The sequence below is a fragment of the Ictidomys tridecemlineatus genome, chromosome 4 (assembly GCF_052094955.1).
Source record: "Ictidomys tridecemlineatus isolate mIctTri1 chromosome 4, mIctTri1.hap1, whole genome shotgun sequence".
Lineage (NCBI taxonomy): Eukaryota > Metazoa > Chordata > Mammalia > Rodentia > Sciuridae > Ictidomys > Ictidomys tridecemlineatus.
The window spans coordinates 151,347,128-151,363,768 of record NC_135480.1 but is presented as its reverse complement, the minus strand read 5'-3'; the positions used below and the strand labels follow the sequence as shown (position 1 = coordinate 151,363,768).

General features: G+C 34.4%; 1 protein-coding gene and 1 non-coding gene across 51 annotated transcripts in view; one reads left to right on the top strand and one right to left on the bottom strand.

The window, feature by feature from the left end:
- The window catches only part of Ptprd (protein tyrosine phosphatase receptor type D), a 2,128,582-nt gene that overhangs the window by 1,957,924 nt on the left and 154,017 nt on the right, over positions 1 to 16,641 (top strand). For 22 of the 50 annotated variants that reach the window (XM_040285790.2, XM_040285762.2, XM_040285761.2 and 19 more), the window contains 6 exons: positions 2,407 to 2,540; positions 5,352 to 5,496; positions 8,740 to 9,045; positions 9,900 to 10,093; positions 12,098 to 12,124; positions 15,793 to 15,910. In XM_040285790.2, the coding sequence (XP_040141724.1) occupies positions 2,407 to 2,540; positions 5,352 to 5,496; positions 8,740 to 9,045; positions 9,900 to 10,093; positions 12,098 to 12,124; positions 15,793 to 15,910 (924 nt within the window). The remainder of the gene's footprint in view (positions 1 to 2,406; positions 2,541 to 5,351; positions 5,497 to 8,739; positions 9,046 to 9,899; positions 10,094 to 12,097; positions 12,125 to 15,792; positions 15,911 to 16,641) is intronic. The other 28 variants (XM_040285784.2, XM_040285783.2, XM_040285794.2 and 25 more) reach the window with 4 other exon arrangements.
- On the bottom strand, positions 16,051 to 16,154 carry LOC120890209 (small nucleolar RNA U13). Its single transcript, XR_005734451.1, has one exon. It is a non-coding gene; the product is annotated as a small nucleolar RNA U13 (small nucleolar RNA).

Genomic DNA, 16,641 nt, shown 5'->3' with positions numbered 1-16,641 from the left:
TACTTTGTCCAAGAGTAAAACAAAACAGAAATGACGGTTCACCCTCTGAGACTTTGATATGCTCATTTGATTCATTATTAAGAAGGAAGGGATTCCTAATAGAACCAAACGGAAGGTTGGACGAAGCTTGTGTCACTAAATAAGAATGAAACATTGAGACTAACTAGGAATTTGTTCAAGACAAATTAAAAACAAAAAGTAAACAGTTTAAGTAAGAAAAACTTAATTAGGTTTCCAAGATGTTTTCAATCAGTGTCAGATTATTATTAGCATTGGACAGGGAGGAAATTCATAAAAAAAAAAAAAAACTTTGTTTTCTTGAGAGTAGCCTTTCAATATTGTACATGGTTCTAATACTTGACATTGTACTGTATTCCACTTTGGTTTGAGTGATGAGTTAACACAGGCTTTCTTTCCCAGAATTGTGGAAATTAGGGGAAAGAAAAAAATAAAAGTAGACAAATATGAGTAGCTACAGACACATGATTGTTTGTGTATTTTTTAGGCTGAAAAACTCTTTCGTCATCTAGATATTATAACCCAATCATAATTTTCCCATCTGATTCTTCCTGGCTTCCTTTGTTGGTCCTGTTGTTGCCTTTGGTAATTCTCTTTTTAGAAATTATATTTATATATACACACACACACATACACACACACACGTTTATTTATTTATTTTTATTTGGTGATTTGCCTATTTTTAATTCCCCTTTGTTTCTCTCTCTTGCTCCTTGATCTTTTTATCTTTTATCTTTTCCTCTCAATTCGAATGATTGTCTTAGGTTACCCTCTGGGGACATACTTGAAAAAAAAATTTGATACACTGTTCAGAAAATAAGTTCCTGGAGGCAACAAATTAATGAGAAATCACAAGGCTTGTGATAGAAGATAAAGAAGGCAAATAGAAATATAAGACACTGATTATTTGTGGCTGCATCAGTACAAACATGAGTGTGTCCCTGAACCCTATGGAGTACACACAGATGCAGGCTGACAAACAGGCAGAGGAATAGAATAGTCACTAGGGACCCCAGTAATCACTTTGAGACCCCTTTAGATTTATAATCTCTAAATGAAGGGCTTCTATTTATCCCCCCCTTAGTCAGACTACAGAGACATGGCTGTAAAAAGAAAAAGAACGATATATTTCTGTGTATATTTTTTTTCTACAAAATGATACTTCAAGCATTATTTTAAAAGTTATATTTTAGCTAAAAATTATATTAGTTTATATATGTGTCTTAGAATGTTTATGCCTACCTTGACAGAAAGCATACTTTAGAACTTCTTTCCCTTCTGGTGTGAAGTATTTTTTTTTAATAAAATACACACGGAATTCTCACGTGAACTTGTGGGGAATTGGACATATGTTCAGGTCTTGCATATGGAAACACAACATAATATCCACGGCATTGGTTAAAATACTTAGCAATTGCCAAGGCCCGTGCCAATCACAGCCAATCAGCAGAAATCATTGAAGAGCAATTTAATATACTTAGATGTGTTAGTAATACCTTAACATACATCAGTTTTATGTTTAATGGATAGGGAACCATAAGATGGTTAGATATTGACTAGGAAGTTTGGGTTAGTAAAACTTCCTTGAATAAGGTGCCATAAACTGAACACACTCCTGTTCTCATTAATTCTAATAGGTGGCTTTACTAAATTATATCTATTACATAGATTATGTGACTAATGTGAGAATTACAGAAAACCTCTGTTACCATGCCACTACAAGAACTATTATGTTTGTATTGTATCTAATGCATTAAACAATTTAAAATAATTTAAGAGAAGTAGTTATAATTAATGGTGTGGGGTTTTTTTCTTCATTTCTCCATTTTCATCTCTTTTTCAAAATGTGAGTTGGTAAGAAAAATACTAGATGATTTTTTGTTTCCTGTAGTTTGTTAATGGAGTAAAGGTGAGATTTTTATAAACCTAACTGGAAATAAGCTTGAATAATACATGTAGTGCTAGAGAATAAGTTTCCCTGAGTTATAAATAACAACTTCTATGTTAGCACTTGTTTTAAATATTGCAACATGGCACTATGTAAGTAATCTCATTTCTTACAATAGTATTAAAAGTTTATCTTTTTATTGTCCTTAAAATTGAATCCAGAGACATACATGCATAATGTACTTTTAAATTTTCCTGCATCTGTGTACATATTAAACTGCTTATAAGGACAAGGATAGTACTTATCACATTCTTGAACTTTGGAGGGATAAAAATGAGCTGTGCACAAAGAGGTTAATTTGGACAGTACAAGTTATCCAGGTCTCATGAAGCTTATTATGCAGGTAGATGTATTTTGAAGGGTTAGGTGGATGTGCTTGGGAAGGCTTTGTGACTACTCATGGTGATGGTGAGTTCAATCCTTTGTCTCCTTATTTTTAGTACCAGGGCAGCCACTGAACTTCAAAGCAGAACCTGAGTCTGAAACAAGCATTTTGCTGTCCTGGACACCTCCACGTTCTGATACCATCGCCAGCTATGAACTGGTCTACAAGGATGGAGAGCACGGTGAGGAGGTAAGACTATGCTTCTCACCTTCATTGTTATTTGTTGCCTTGAGGCCTCTGCTTTACCTCCATGGACTTGTTGAGGGTCTTGGTCGGACAGCTGTAGAGGACCTTTGTGGAGAAAAATTATTCATTATAAGAGGAACTTGACTTAGAAAAACAGGTTGGGGGCGCAGAAATGTTTGGGGGAAGAAAAACAAAATCATTGCTCCTATTGGAATGCTTTTCCATTTAGGTTTCCAAGATTCATATTACAGAGGTAAAGGTCAGAGAAGAATAGATAGCCATAAAACTTGGGGACTTCCTTTATCTTTTATATTATTTATATCAATGTGGAGTTTCATGATTGAATGAGTTCTGTACACTAATCAAAGTCACTGAAGAAATGGATTTGTTCATTTGTCCAGACTGGTTTTAGCAAAAGATACCCCATAGTAAATGTTTATTAGTACACTAAAAAGTATTTGATATGAATATGTGTGTGTGTGTGTGTGTGTGTGTGTAAAGGTGTTAGTATGCTGTGCAATTACAATGATAGTGGATTATTGAAAGTGTGAACCAAAAGTCAATACAATGAGTACTTATATTAACTGACCCTGTACTAAGAGTTTCGCATCTTAATTCATTTAACCCTTATAACAACACTGTCCTTATAACAAAGCAGGTACACAGGAAAAAAATTAAATGATTTACCCAAGTTTATAGTACTTACTGACCTACAGAGCGTGGATGTGAATTGGAGCAAATAGATTCCAGGTGTTCTTAATCATCAGGGTCTACTGCCTCTGGGATTGCACTCTTACATTGATGATAGAAACGGATATTAAGTTACAGCAAGGGTGGAAGGTATAGCTCCGTGGTAGAGCACTTACCTTGCATGTATAAAGTCTTACATTTGATACTCAGACCTGGAAAAAAAATGGAACGTTCTTAGAATAGGAATATGTAATCATAATGAATATGTTTCCCTTTTTATTGTAAAATCCATTAGGGAATATTAGGACAAAGGTGTTGGTGAAATATTATTTGAGAACTCAATCTTTGTAAGTCATTTTATTAGAACTCTTAGCATTCGTTGTCTAACAAAAAGTCTTCAAAAAGCTGAATTATCCCCAAATTGTAACAAGGAATAAATTTTTTAAAACTTGCATGTTAAATGATTATTATAAACTAACTCATTGAAATGCTATACGAAATTCATCTGATCTTATAAACTTCTGTATTTATTCTATCACTTTAAATTGAGCAGAATCTCAGAAGAAAACTTTTTCAATGTATTGCTTAGAATTATCTTACAAAGCCAATATAAATTAAGCACTCAAAAATTACATAATTGAAATATAAGATGACAATGTACTCATGATAACAACTTGAGCTGTGTTTTTATAAGGTATAAATTAGCATTAAAATTTAAGTCTTCCCCACTAACAAACCTGAATAAATTCAAATAGTTAAAAAAGAAGGGTAATTCCTTTGAGAATATTATGGATGCTTAAATGTTGGCATACCTTCTGTGCTTTACAAATTTTAGGGAATTTTTTTCTTGTTTAATGAATCTAAAATTTTTGAGAGCTTTTATATTTGCAAGCCAGAATACCTTAGGGATGTTTACTTTAGTTTTGTATTTGAATTCCCCTTGACTGATTTGTTTGTGTGACTAGCAAACACTATTTGATAAAAGCCTTAAGATAATTTATGCCATTACTAGATTACATGTTTGCTTGCATTTTAAAGTTTACTACAGGCTAGTGTTCAATCCAAAGTTGATACTCATGGACAACTATATTTTTTCTAAAATTCAATGGCAAATTTTAAGCATAAAATGTAACAGATGTAGCCTTTCAATAAAAGAAATCTTATTTCAAACCTCTCTTGATAATGTTAAAATATATAAAGTTTGAATATATATGTTTTCTATATGTAGGTTTTATTTTCATAAAAAGGAAGTTCTCATTATTTTGAATGAACCTGGAGTGGTGATATGGTTTCAATGAAAATTATTCAACTTCCTTTAGTGACTAATGTCTGATGTTTATCTTATTAGAACTTGGGGAATTCTTATCTCTTTTGTGGCAACATCTTGTATATTGTATTGGTAGTTACTGTTACTACTTCTGGTTATATTTTTTTATCCCCCTGTTTAGACTGTAGAAAGTTATGTATAGGAAAGATGCCACAGGTTTGGCATCTTCTATTATTGAGGCAGGTGTCACTTTCTCTTGTGGTTTGTGTCACAGCAACATACATATCTTTTGAGTAGAACACATTCCTGAGTGTCAGCCTCTCAGTCTGCCTCTTATCTGATGGATTTACATAACATTGCTGACATTAGAAAGACCTCAGGCTTTAGTTATTCCATGCTTTACTTATCTTTTAAAGAAACTTGCTTTTTAAACCATGACATTTTTATTATATAACAAAAATGTAGTCCTTGATGCTCACTTTGGATTCTTTTTGTACTATATTGATAACATTATAATTCTGATGATAGAGTCCAATGTTACAGTGTGATTAAAAAACATTTGCATGAATCTTGTGCAGGGGGGAGGTGGGGTGGGGCTGTGGGGATGGGAAGGACAGTAGAATGAGATCAACATCAGTACCCTATATACATATATGATTTCATGACTGGTATGACTGTGCACCATGTACAGCCAGAGGAATGAGAAGTTATGCTCCATTTGTGTACAGTGTGTCAAAATGCATGCTACTGTCATGTATAACTGATTAGAACAAATTTAAAAATTTAAAAAAACAATAACAAAAAAATAATTTGCATGAATCTTAATGAAGATGATCAAATACTCTTATTACTCATAGCAACGAATTACCATCGAGCCAGGGACATCATACAGGCTACAGGGGTTGAGACCAAACAGCCTGTACTACTTCCGTCTGTCTGCGCGCTCTCCTCAAGGCCTTGGTGCTTCGACGGCTGAAATATCAGCCAGAACCATGCAATCAAGTAGGTGTCTCTCTTTGTTTACTTTCTGCCCTTTTTTTATTCACTAGGACATATTTCTGGCATTTGGCTCTACCAACAAAACATCCCTGCTAATGTGCTAACTAGCCAGTTATCTATGTGATCATAAGCATCTCATGATGATTTATGTTGTTTTCAAACTTGATCCAAATAAAAGAATTCCTGTCCTCAATGGAAAGTGTTTGAGAGAAGTTAGTAGACCTCCACAGGTAAAAAGAAAGTGAAAGCAGTTGTTAGACCCCAAGGAATGAATTATAGGGTGATGAGGCAAAACTGAAATTGTGAACACTGCAAAATAGTCAGAAAAGGGAACAGCAAACTAAAGATGGAGTGAAATACACAGCTTTCATCTCTTTAAAGCACATAAGTTTTACCTGTGCTAAGAAACAAGGCATTATTTCAGTTTCTGTTCCTACTCAGAAGAAAAGCTCAATCAACTCTTATGACTAGTTTCTTATTAAATCTTTAAGTAGTACATTTGGAAATTGGGAACGGACATAGAAAATCTGTATTCAGAGAAATTGGATAAAACCAGAAGGACCACAAGAACATTTACAATCCTAAATTGTATTTTGTTTCCTTGGGTTTGAATTCTTTTTGGAATTTTTATCCTTAAGCACAGTTTTGTTTGTGATAATGGGGGTTTATTGTGCCCAGAACAGATTATTTTTTATAAAGTGTTACAGAGGACATTGTTTTTGATGGAAAGTTTGGTGGCTCACAATATTATTGTTTGCTTTTTAATAGTAAGTATCTATAGTTGGATCAGAGACAACTATTTACCTTGGATTGAAGAGTTTAATACAGTTGTTATCTTAATATGTTTTGTTTAATATTTTCTCTGTGCTTTTTGACATAGTAGCTTATGAAGTAGATAAATCTCAATATGAATACATTGGATTTTTGTCATGGGGATGCTATTGACCTCATATTTAGAACTAACAGCAAATTGAAATTTATGTATTTTAAAAGATTAATTTCCTTTCATATACAGACTTCTTTTATCACTTCATTTTCTATAGACATTTCAAACCTTTTAGGGTGTTTTGATAACATTCATATTCTCTCAATTAAAACATGATTATTAATATGAGGAGTATTAGAATACTGTGGTCTAATCTAGTAGTGATTATGAATTCCCCCCCCCCAAATATCCTTTCATTTAAAAACTGACACTTGTAAATTAATGAAGTTTCCATATATCTGCTTTGAATTTCAGACAGGCTAATAAATAGTATTATTCAAGGTAATTTCTTAAAATTGAGCACTTAGTTAAAAGAAATATTACATTCTTCAGTATTTAATTTTGCGTGGTTCGCAAGTCTTAACTTTTTTTTTACACAAATACATGTATAGATATAAAATGAAATTTTTGTAGTTGCATGAAAATGGTACCTACTCTATTAAAATAAGTTTCAAATAGTGTTGAGCTTAATTTCATAGACCAGGAGATCTGAAGGTAGCAGTCTAGTAAAAACCAAATAACCTTTTTTAAAAAGAATTACAAATGAGTTCTTAGTATTATATGACCAACAACTTACTATGATAATGACCACACCTAATATATAGTTTTATAGTTTAAGATATAAGAACTCAGAGTCAGAATCAATAAAAATAATACTCTAGTGATTTTGCAAATCTTATTTCAAATTGATAAGGCTGTCGTATAGAATTTCTTTTGTCAAATAGAGGATTTTAATTTTAATTGACTATAATGATGAACTTAAGGCACATAGATTCAGAGAGAGCCATAATCCTCCAAACAATTTAATATACTTTGCACTCCATACTAATTAGACTTACAGTCCTGCTGCCATGGTGGCAGCCTATAGTCCCAGGTGTTAAGCAGACCAGCCTGAGCAACATGCCAAGACATTTCTCTCACAAAAAAAAAAAAAAAAACTAAGGATATCCCCAAATGATATTTAAATACAAAAAATTACTATATATATATATATGTATATATATGCAATATAGTTCTATACACACACACACACACAAACACACATTATATGCTCTTGTTTGTCATCCATAGGAAGATACATTATTAACTTTAAGAACAATTGATGAAAGTAGTTGTGTTGACCTATGTGGGTTTTTAATTTTTTTTCAAATAATAATGTTTTCCTAATTTAATGGAAATAATTGCTCAGAAGGTGACTAGTTTATTTTAGAATGGGCATTAAAAAGTGTAACTTTTGGCTCTTATATAAAACCACTTTATATGATTAATTATGCACACAATGAAAGAGATGTTGCACATAAGTCATATGTTTTCCAGATGATTCTTGGATTTTTTTAAGTAAGTCTTTTTAATGGCATTTATTGACATTTTGAAAGGGATAGATGATTATTACTGATTTTACCAAAATTTGCTGGTGGGATCTAATTTTTTATTAGCAATGGTGTCTCAAGAAGAGTTATAATAAAAAAGCTGAAAGCTGACATAGGGTAAGTACAAGTTACAGTCAGAATCAACAAGACTGATCTTACCTTCGGGTAGGTAAACCTTGGACTGTGCATTCTCATCCTTTATAGATTCTGCATGCTCACTGTATTTGGCTATGATCAATGTCAGGTTAACATTTTTCATTAAAACCGGTCATGCAGACTGTTTTTAGATACAGGGTGAACCTTTTTTATGTTTGTTGGGCTTTTCTTTCTTTTTCATTGGAACTAGTGGCAGGGTACCTAGAAGTTATTATAAATTTCCCCCCATATGAACGCTTTCATGATTGTATATTGTATATGAATTGTCCTCATTCTAGAATGTAGAAGTGAGAGCATGAAATGGCATCAGTGAATCATCACAAAAATCTCAAGGTTAAAAAAATTAACATTATTTGCAGCTTGCGGGAGGGCTGGATAGTCAGTATAGGGGGCGGTGGGGATAATGAGGGATTGGTGTAGGAGAAGAATTTTAAATCTCAGGTAGGTAATTTTATTTGAGACTCTATTATCTCAAGGTTTCATTTTCATGTATTCCCCCCACTCATTATTTAACAATTTATTTTTTATCATTTATTCATTTTTTTGGTTTATTCATATTACTAAGCCAAGGTACATAAATTTATCTTTAAAACTTTTAAGTTTCAAAGCCTTATTTTTGTTTTGTTGCCCTTATTGTTTATTTATTTTTGCCTTTTCTTTTGTTTTATCATTTTTTTTTTCCAACCACTCCTGTCCTTTCACTCAAATCCTCCTTTAACTCACTACCAAAATAAGAGCCGTCAGCTCCTCCTCAAGACATTAGTTGCACCAGCCCAAGTTCCACTAGTATTTTGGTAAGTTGGCAACCTCCACCAGTGGAAAAACAGAATGGCATTATTACTGAATACTCCATCAAGTATACTGCAGTGGATGGGGAAGATGACAAGCCTCACGAGGTTTTGGGAATTCCTTCGGACACTACCAAATACCTTTTGGAACAGCTGGAAAAATGGACTGAATACCGGATCACTGTGACTGCCCACACAGATGTCGGCCCTGGCCCTGAGAGCTTATCCGTGTTGATTCGAACGGATGAAGATGGTATGTTGCCTACGCTCCGTCAATTTGCACCCTTCTGACACAGTCTTGGTCTGCTGTCTTTTGATAGGCTAACAGTTACTCATTTTTCTCTGCTCAGCTTTTTACCCAGCATTGCTGTTACTTCAATCTTTTTGCCAAAGACCTGTTTTTGCTGCATCCTGGGATTTTTTTCCCCCCAGTCTCAATGCAATAATTTTCTTCCTTTTAAAAGGACAGTTTGCTCCTATGATCTTGCAATCCAGCCTTTCTCTGTACTTCCATCTAAAGTCTTCGGAGTTTTTCTTGACCTTTTTGTAATCACTTCTTTTCCATTTTGAAGTTAACTTTTCAAAACTGCCTTCTTATCTTCTTGTTGCCTTTTTTTGGTCTTGCATATTTCAGAGACAATGATGCTCGACATTCAATTTTTGGCATCTGTCATTTGGAATACCTTTGATATGAGAAAAAGAAGATAATCCATATAATCAAGAATCTTTTTATTCTGCTATTAAAAAAAAGAAACCTTTAAACACACAACAATCAACGATCAGTTTTTATTATTATTTCAATGCAATACTCTTTGTGCTTTAATGCTTTGGACCTCAAAGCATCTTCCTTGGCTTTTGTACATTTTTTTTACATGTTTTTCTATTTCTCTGATACTCTTTTTTTCTTCCATTTTGTTTTTTTGCATTGGTCATGTTTTTTGATCTTTTCTTAAAAGGTAGAGCAGATTGGTTGAGCATTTTCATTGGTTGAAAATGTATTCTTCAAAGGAAACATAGTGGGGTCTACCCATTTTTAAGTAAACAAAATGCTCTCACTGGGTGGGACAAGTGCCTATAATTTTCTTTTATCCGATGATGTTGTTCCAGTTCCTAGTGGTCCTCCTCGCAAAGTTGAGGTAGAGGCTGTCAACTCAACATCTGTTAAAGTCTCATGGCGCTCACCTGTGCCCAATAAACAGCATGGCCAGATAAGAGGATACCAGGTCCATTATGTGAGGATGGAAAATGGTGAGCCCAAGGGCCAGCCCATGCTGAAGGATGTCATGCTGGCAGATGCACAGGTAAGCCCCTGAAATTAGGTGACTTTATTTTTTAAATGATGGGTTTATCTTAGTCTATTTTAGTTTTATTTATTATTTTTTACTTTTAAAAAATACATATAAAGTTCTGGATTTTAAAAACATATTTATGTTTGTTTACTTTTCTAAGCAGAAATGACATCAAGAAATTAATTGTAATGAAATGACCTTAAATCTATTAAAATTTCACTTTTTAAAAAAGATGAATATTTAGCTCTTTTGAACTCTTGAGCTTGCCTTTCCGGCTTCAAAAAAGTGATTGATTTAATCAAAGGGAAGGATTCTAAGCTGCAGTTTGCTGATAGGATCTACTTTCTGCTTTGCTAAAACTGCTTGGAACTTTGTGGATCTAATTTCTAAATGTATGCCTTTTTCCAATGAAGAATGGATTTTTATTCAGCAAAAGGTGCCCAAGTAGTATTTTATTTGGTATTTTTTTAAGTTACACATTTGAAGAAAGTAATAGCTTCATATCTCAGAAAAATGAAAATAATGACAATAGTTCCTTGTCATTAGTAAAAATTAGAATTTCCCAGAGAATAAGCCCATTTTAGTATGCCCCATGTTTAGCTACCATTTAATCATTGTTTAAAAAAAAAATACTAACAAACCGACCATTGGAAAATTTGGGTCTTTTTATTTAGAGGTGACTTGATTCAGGACAGTCCCATGATAAATCTACTTGTATTTCGCACATGTTCCTGAAAAGAAGAGGAAGATTTCAATTTATAATGCCATGCTAGAAATTAGACATAACCTGTAGACTAGCTTACCTTTGCTTTGCAGAATGGTGATGAGACATTATAAATACTGAATTGCTTTGCCTATGCTGCAAATTGGTAGCTGAGCAGGAAAAAGGATGGAGTTAGTGAAAATTTGAAATTTATTCCAAATGAAAATGCCTTCCTTTGTTTGGCAGTGGGAAGTATTATGAACCAAGTCAAAGCTGCTGTACTAGGTTGCCAATTTTTATGTTCTTTTCTCTCTGAAGAAAAGAAGATGTTAAATATCCCTGTGCCCCTAAGGAAAGTACTTACCCTCAAAGTCTTAACATAAGTCAGTTCACAAAAGTTCTTACAATTGCCTCAATTTCAAAGCATTCTAACTAAAGATATCCAGGTTTGCAGCTTACTTTTCTATCCCAAATCTTGTTGCATATATATTTTCTTTAAAGGCTACTTCTATGTTTGTAGGTGGAGATTCATAATATCCCCTTGATACAGGGAAAGGGCCAGCGACTTGCTTTTTTATAAGTACTTATTTTGCAATACCTTATAAAGTAGAAAGTTCTCAAAAAGTATATAAAGCTATTATTGCTATATTTTTTTGCGTATGCCATTATGGAAAAGAAAATATGACCATTGTGGTTTGATATTCTTCTTCCATTCGTAGTTATTTAACATCACAAAATGGTAATTTTTATCTCTGTTTTGACTGAATTTGGGGAGTTAATGGAGTTATATAATGCATTAACTGTCAACTCTCTTTTCTCTCTTCTACTGAGAAATTAATTATCCATTGCTTATTTTGCTTTTTCCTCATTTATTCTACTTGATTATTTGTTAAAATAGGTTTTTACTGTGTCCATATGATTTTAATATAATGAAAGATATTAATCTGAATAGTAAGTTGCATTAATTATGTAATAGAAAAAAAGTCAAAATAAAAGTCATGAAGGAGAAAATGATTAGAAACTGTATCTTTTTGCTATGCCTTATTGATTCCTGCTAGGAATCCATACATTAAAAAATACATTAGCTGGGTTTATCAATCTCAATAATATAACATTTAGTTTAATTTCTTCCTTGGATGTGAGAGTGGCTGCATCATAATTCTTATATTCTTTCCAATTTTATTGTACATGTTGTTTCAATTATTTTTCCTATTTTTTAATCAAAGGTGGGCAAAATTGCCTTTAGTGGGCTACAAATTTCTCTTCATTTCTTTTTATTTTGTCCCCGCCCCCACCTTCTTAATCTCAATCAGTGGGAATTTGATGATACTACTGAACATGTGAGTAATTTCTGAGTGCTTTGTCAAAAACAGACTGTACATGTATGCCTGTCTTTTCTGATCACTTTCTTTCACTTGTGATTTGTCAACGGAGTTGGCTTGGATGCATGAACTAACTCACCATTTTTAAGTTATCTTCACTACGTATGCACTTTCCGTTTTGGTTACTATATTGTGAAATCAGCATGGTGCTACTGACTGCATAAGGAATGGGCTCCTGATATTTATTTTCATTTCTGCTACTAATTCTGCCTTGTAACACAGTCAAAGGAGGCATGCTTCAAATGGAGGCATCCTAGACTGAAGGTGGCAAGTAGTTTGATATAGGTTGCTTGTTATCCTTGTATTGAGTGGACAGCATGGTGTGCATCTGGCACTCATTATCTAGATGTTGCTGTTCTCCATTGTACTCCATTTAAAATTGGAGTGAATCATGTCAAGAATTAAGCAGTTTCTCACTATGGAAGGATTTTTTTTTTAATACATTTGAATGAGTGGTTCATGTTATTTATTGAGAGCCTACTGTATATAAGGTACTTCAAGGGACACAGGATATGACACCTACCTTACAAGTGTTTACAGTGTAGGTAGCTAGGAAGATGTGAAGTTCTGAAAAATTTGTAAAATACAGCAAATGTAAAGGCCTGAAGCAACCCGTAATGCCAGGAGCTGACAATATCAGTAAGAGCTTTGAATTCAGACACAGTGGACCAGGATGGTAGACAAGGTTACAATATGTACTTGAGATTTTAAGGGATGAGTAGGGGGTGGATAGGTGAACCTATGTGTGTGTGTTGGGGAGTTGGAGGTAGGAGTGCTTTTTGTGCAGAGCAGAAGGCATCAGGAAGGCAGTTGAGATCGATGTATAGTTGGGTGAGAGTGAGACACAAAGAAAACTTATGTTAAGAATGTTAGTGATAAATACAGCTAAGGGTGAATAATATAGTGAAAAACTGCTGAAGAGCTAGTGGTCTTCAGTTCTGCAGATATGAAGAAAATCATTAAAAAGAAAAATAACAAAGGTAGCAAGGAAGGTAGTTTATCCATTGTATATTTTTATTGCCAGAGCACAAGGTTCTTATTGGGGATCTTAGAAAATATAGAGAGAGTATCAGTTCTCGTGGAATTAAGGCTGCAGCACTATTTTATAAACTTCATTGACCATGACACACAGTAAGAAATAGATGTATGTTTTGATCCGGTACACACACATGTTTAACAGAAATAAAAGTTTTATAAAGCCATATCTTAATTTTAAATATAATGAACTCTTTTAACATTTTTTTTTTACTCAAGTCTGTTCCATTTCCTTTGTTTAAATGCTGGTCACGACTTGCTAAATTGATTTCATGACCTACTAAATGGGTCATTACCTGCAGTTTAAAAACTAGTGACTTAGTGGATAAATTAGATACCGAAAATATAGCAAATAGAAAAACAAGGGGAAAGAGTCCTTCTACTAATTCACTCATGAAGTGATCAACATTGGACAAAGTTGAGACAAAAAAGGGAAGAGTTGTCGGCATCTTAAGAACTGACAAACACATGCTGAGCCAAAACTTGAAAAAGAGAAAGATGTCAGAGAAAACTCATAAGTTTTAAAGATGGCTTGCCTTTCATTAAAATATGTAAGTAAGGAAGGTGGTGGTCTGCTTCTGGGAATGCTTTTGATGTTTTAGATAACTGGAAAAAAATCACAAGGAAACGTCCAGCACATTCTGACCATATGCATGCCACTGGAACTTGGGATGGTTAAAGCTGGAGATAAACATGTGACAGAGAAATAATTATTTTAGGTTTTGAGATGAATTCAGGTTTTTTAAGACAAGAGAGAAAGGCAGCAGACCAGTACTGTGACAGAACCTCAGAAATGCCAGCTCTTAACAGGCAGGAGTACAGGAGGAAGAGGAGGAGAGAAGAAGAAATGGGAACTGGGTTCCTCCCCTTAGACATACCCCTTCACCAAGGAGCCTGAAACCATCAGCTTAAAGAAAAAAAAAATGTATCCCAAGTAGTATTATTATCATGGCCAATCCAGGAGTGGCTGGCAACAATGTCCTGCTGATAAGGATTTGCCCAATTTTAAAGAGTGTTACTTATGGTATCCACTGACAATCTAGGCAAGATGAAGGACACACATGATTAGCTCCAGTTTTTTGAATCATACATTGATAGAGAGCTTTGGGTGCATGCATTTCTTGCCATTTAACTTGGTGGTAGAACCAAGCTGCTGCCTTTTCCCTGTTAGCTTCATTTGCTTTTCAGCAGTGACCTAGGGAACCATGGAAAATAGTTAGCATGTATTCATCACAAATTTTAGAATATCCATTTTTCCCACCATATCATAAAATACTGCTTTCAGGTGGTTTATTTGATTTTGATAACTTCTGTAATATAAGTGAAACCATCTCAAGATCCTGCAGATAAAATATTTTTTTCCAAATACTTTATTTATCTGGTGGCATAAAATCTCCAATGGCTCTTCAGGATGGAATCTGAAGTGCCCCAGTTTCCACATTGATGGTATTCCTATTCTCTTTAGAAAGCAACTTGTCAAAAGCTGTCATTTAGGACTAGCTTCAAAAATTGTGTTCTGTGGTACCTGTTAATAGTCTTGCTAAGAAAAACCCTATTGTATTGCATACAACCCAGTGTTCACTGAAACCTATGCTGTTTTTAGATTTGGAGGAAAATGACATTGTGCATTTCTTAAATTTATCCAAAGTCAATTTGGAATCATGGAAATGAAAAAATCTGTACGAGTATGTGTGTATGCTATATGTGAGTAGCTCTAAAATATAGAACAAATCAGTAACTAGAACTCTAGATGGGAACACTCCCATTTAGCCCTTAATTTGTAGAAACAGTTCAAAGATATCTGGTCTTATAACCATCACAACTTTGGACCCTTGCTAAAAGAGAAGTAAGAGAGTTGGTACATAGTTTGTGATATTTAATATTTTCTAAGCAGTTGAATGAATTAAACACATATTAGCAATGTAGTACATGTCTTCTTATACTATTGGTTTTATAATCGGATCTCTATTGTTCGTAGCCTATATAATTAACTAACAATGAGTTCCCGGAGTTCTCTGGCTCTGAGGATATCTAGGTCCAACAGATCAGCCATCTGGTAAACTTCTTACCTGGTGGTAGAACAGACTGCATCAGCACCTGCCATATCACCAGTCAGTGGACTGGGCTTCAATGGATAGATAAGGAAAGCTGTTGGTAGAAGATAACAGGTAGTTTGTGGATCACTTACTATGAGCCAGATACAGTTCTTATATCACTCATTTAATCCTCAGGTTACCCTTGCTGGTAACCTTCAGACAGAAAACGGAAGTGCAGTTGGGCAAACTTGCTTGCCCTTGTTTATCAAGCTAGTAAGTAAGGCAGGTTTAAATTCAAAGAATTCAGGTTTGGCTCCAGATTTTTTTTTTAAACTGCTATGCCTGAAAGTTGCTGCTTAGGATGCCTGAAGACCCACCTTCAATGTCAGCATGAAAATAGATTTCCATAGCATGAGCTGCAGGCATGAGACTTCAGTGCTTAGCATGACTTCAGAGGATGCTCAGGCATGCACAGAGTGATGATTGAAGGCCTCGTTTTCCTTAGGGTATTTGTGGCATATAATGAATCAGTGTTGTTCTTTGGTGTCATTTCAGGACATGATCATATCTGGGCTACAGCCTGAAACTTCCTACTCCCTCACAGTCACAGCCTACACCACTAAAGGAGATGGTGCTCGCAGCAAGCCCAAACTGGTGTCCACCACTGGGGCAGGTAATCATATCTATACTCATTTGTGCCTTGAACAATATTACCAACTTTCCAAGTGCTATGGGTGGAGTCCATCATTGTTTTGTTACAGTAAAATTGGAGGAAATAAATGGACCATGTTTGGATATTTTTTTTCTTTTCATATTCAGATGGGTAATGTGCAGATGTCTCTAAACAAGGTTTAGAGGGAGGCACATCTCACACAATAGCATGAACACTCAGTCATCACACTTATGAACCAAAGAATCAGCCATGTTTTTTTTTTGTGTGTGTGTGGATTTTTTTTGTATTTTTAGTTCAGGAGAAGAGTTAAGGAGAAAAGAGTAATTTAAGTGCTGTTTATCCAAATTATTCAATCAGTCATTCAATAAATGTTTTAGAGTACCTGCTATGTACAAATGGAACAATTCTGTTTTTTAACCTGGACTAGTTCAGCTAACAAATGAATCAAGAGTATATAATAAAATTTGAGGTTGTGATAAGATAAAAGGTATATAGACAAGTGTCGGCAATCTCTCTTAAGACCTAAGAAGATCTTAGAGGAAGGATATTTAAGCTGCTTCTTGAATATGAAGGAGCAAGACCCATGAAGGTCCTAAAAGAAGGTGTCCACACAGAAGTCACACAGCCAGTTCAACCTCCCCACAAACAAACCCTTTTGGAAGAGCCGCCATCTTTTCTTGGGTTCATGACTTGCAGTTTTATTCCTTGTCACTTTTTTCTCCTCACCCTCT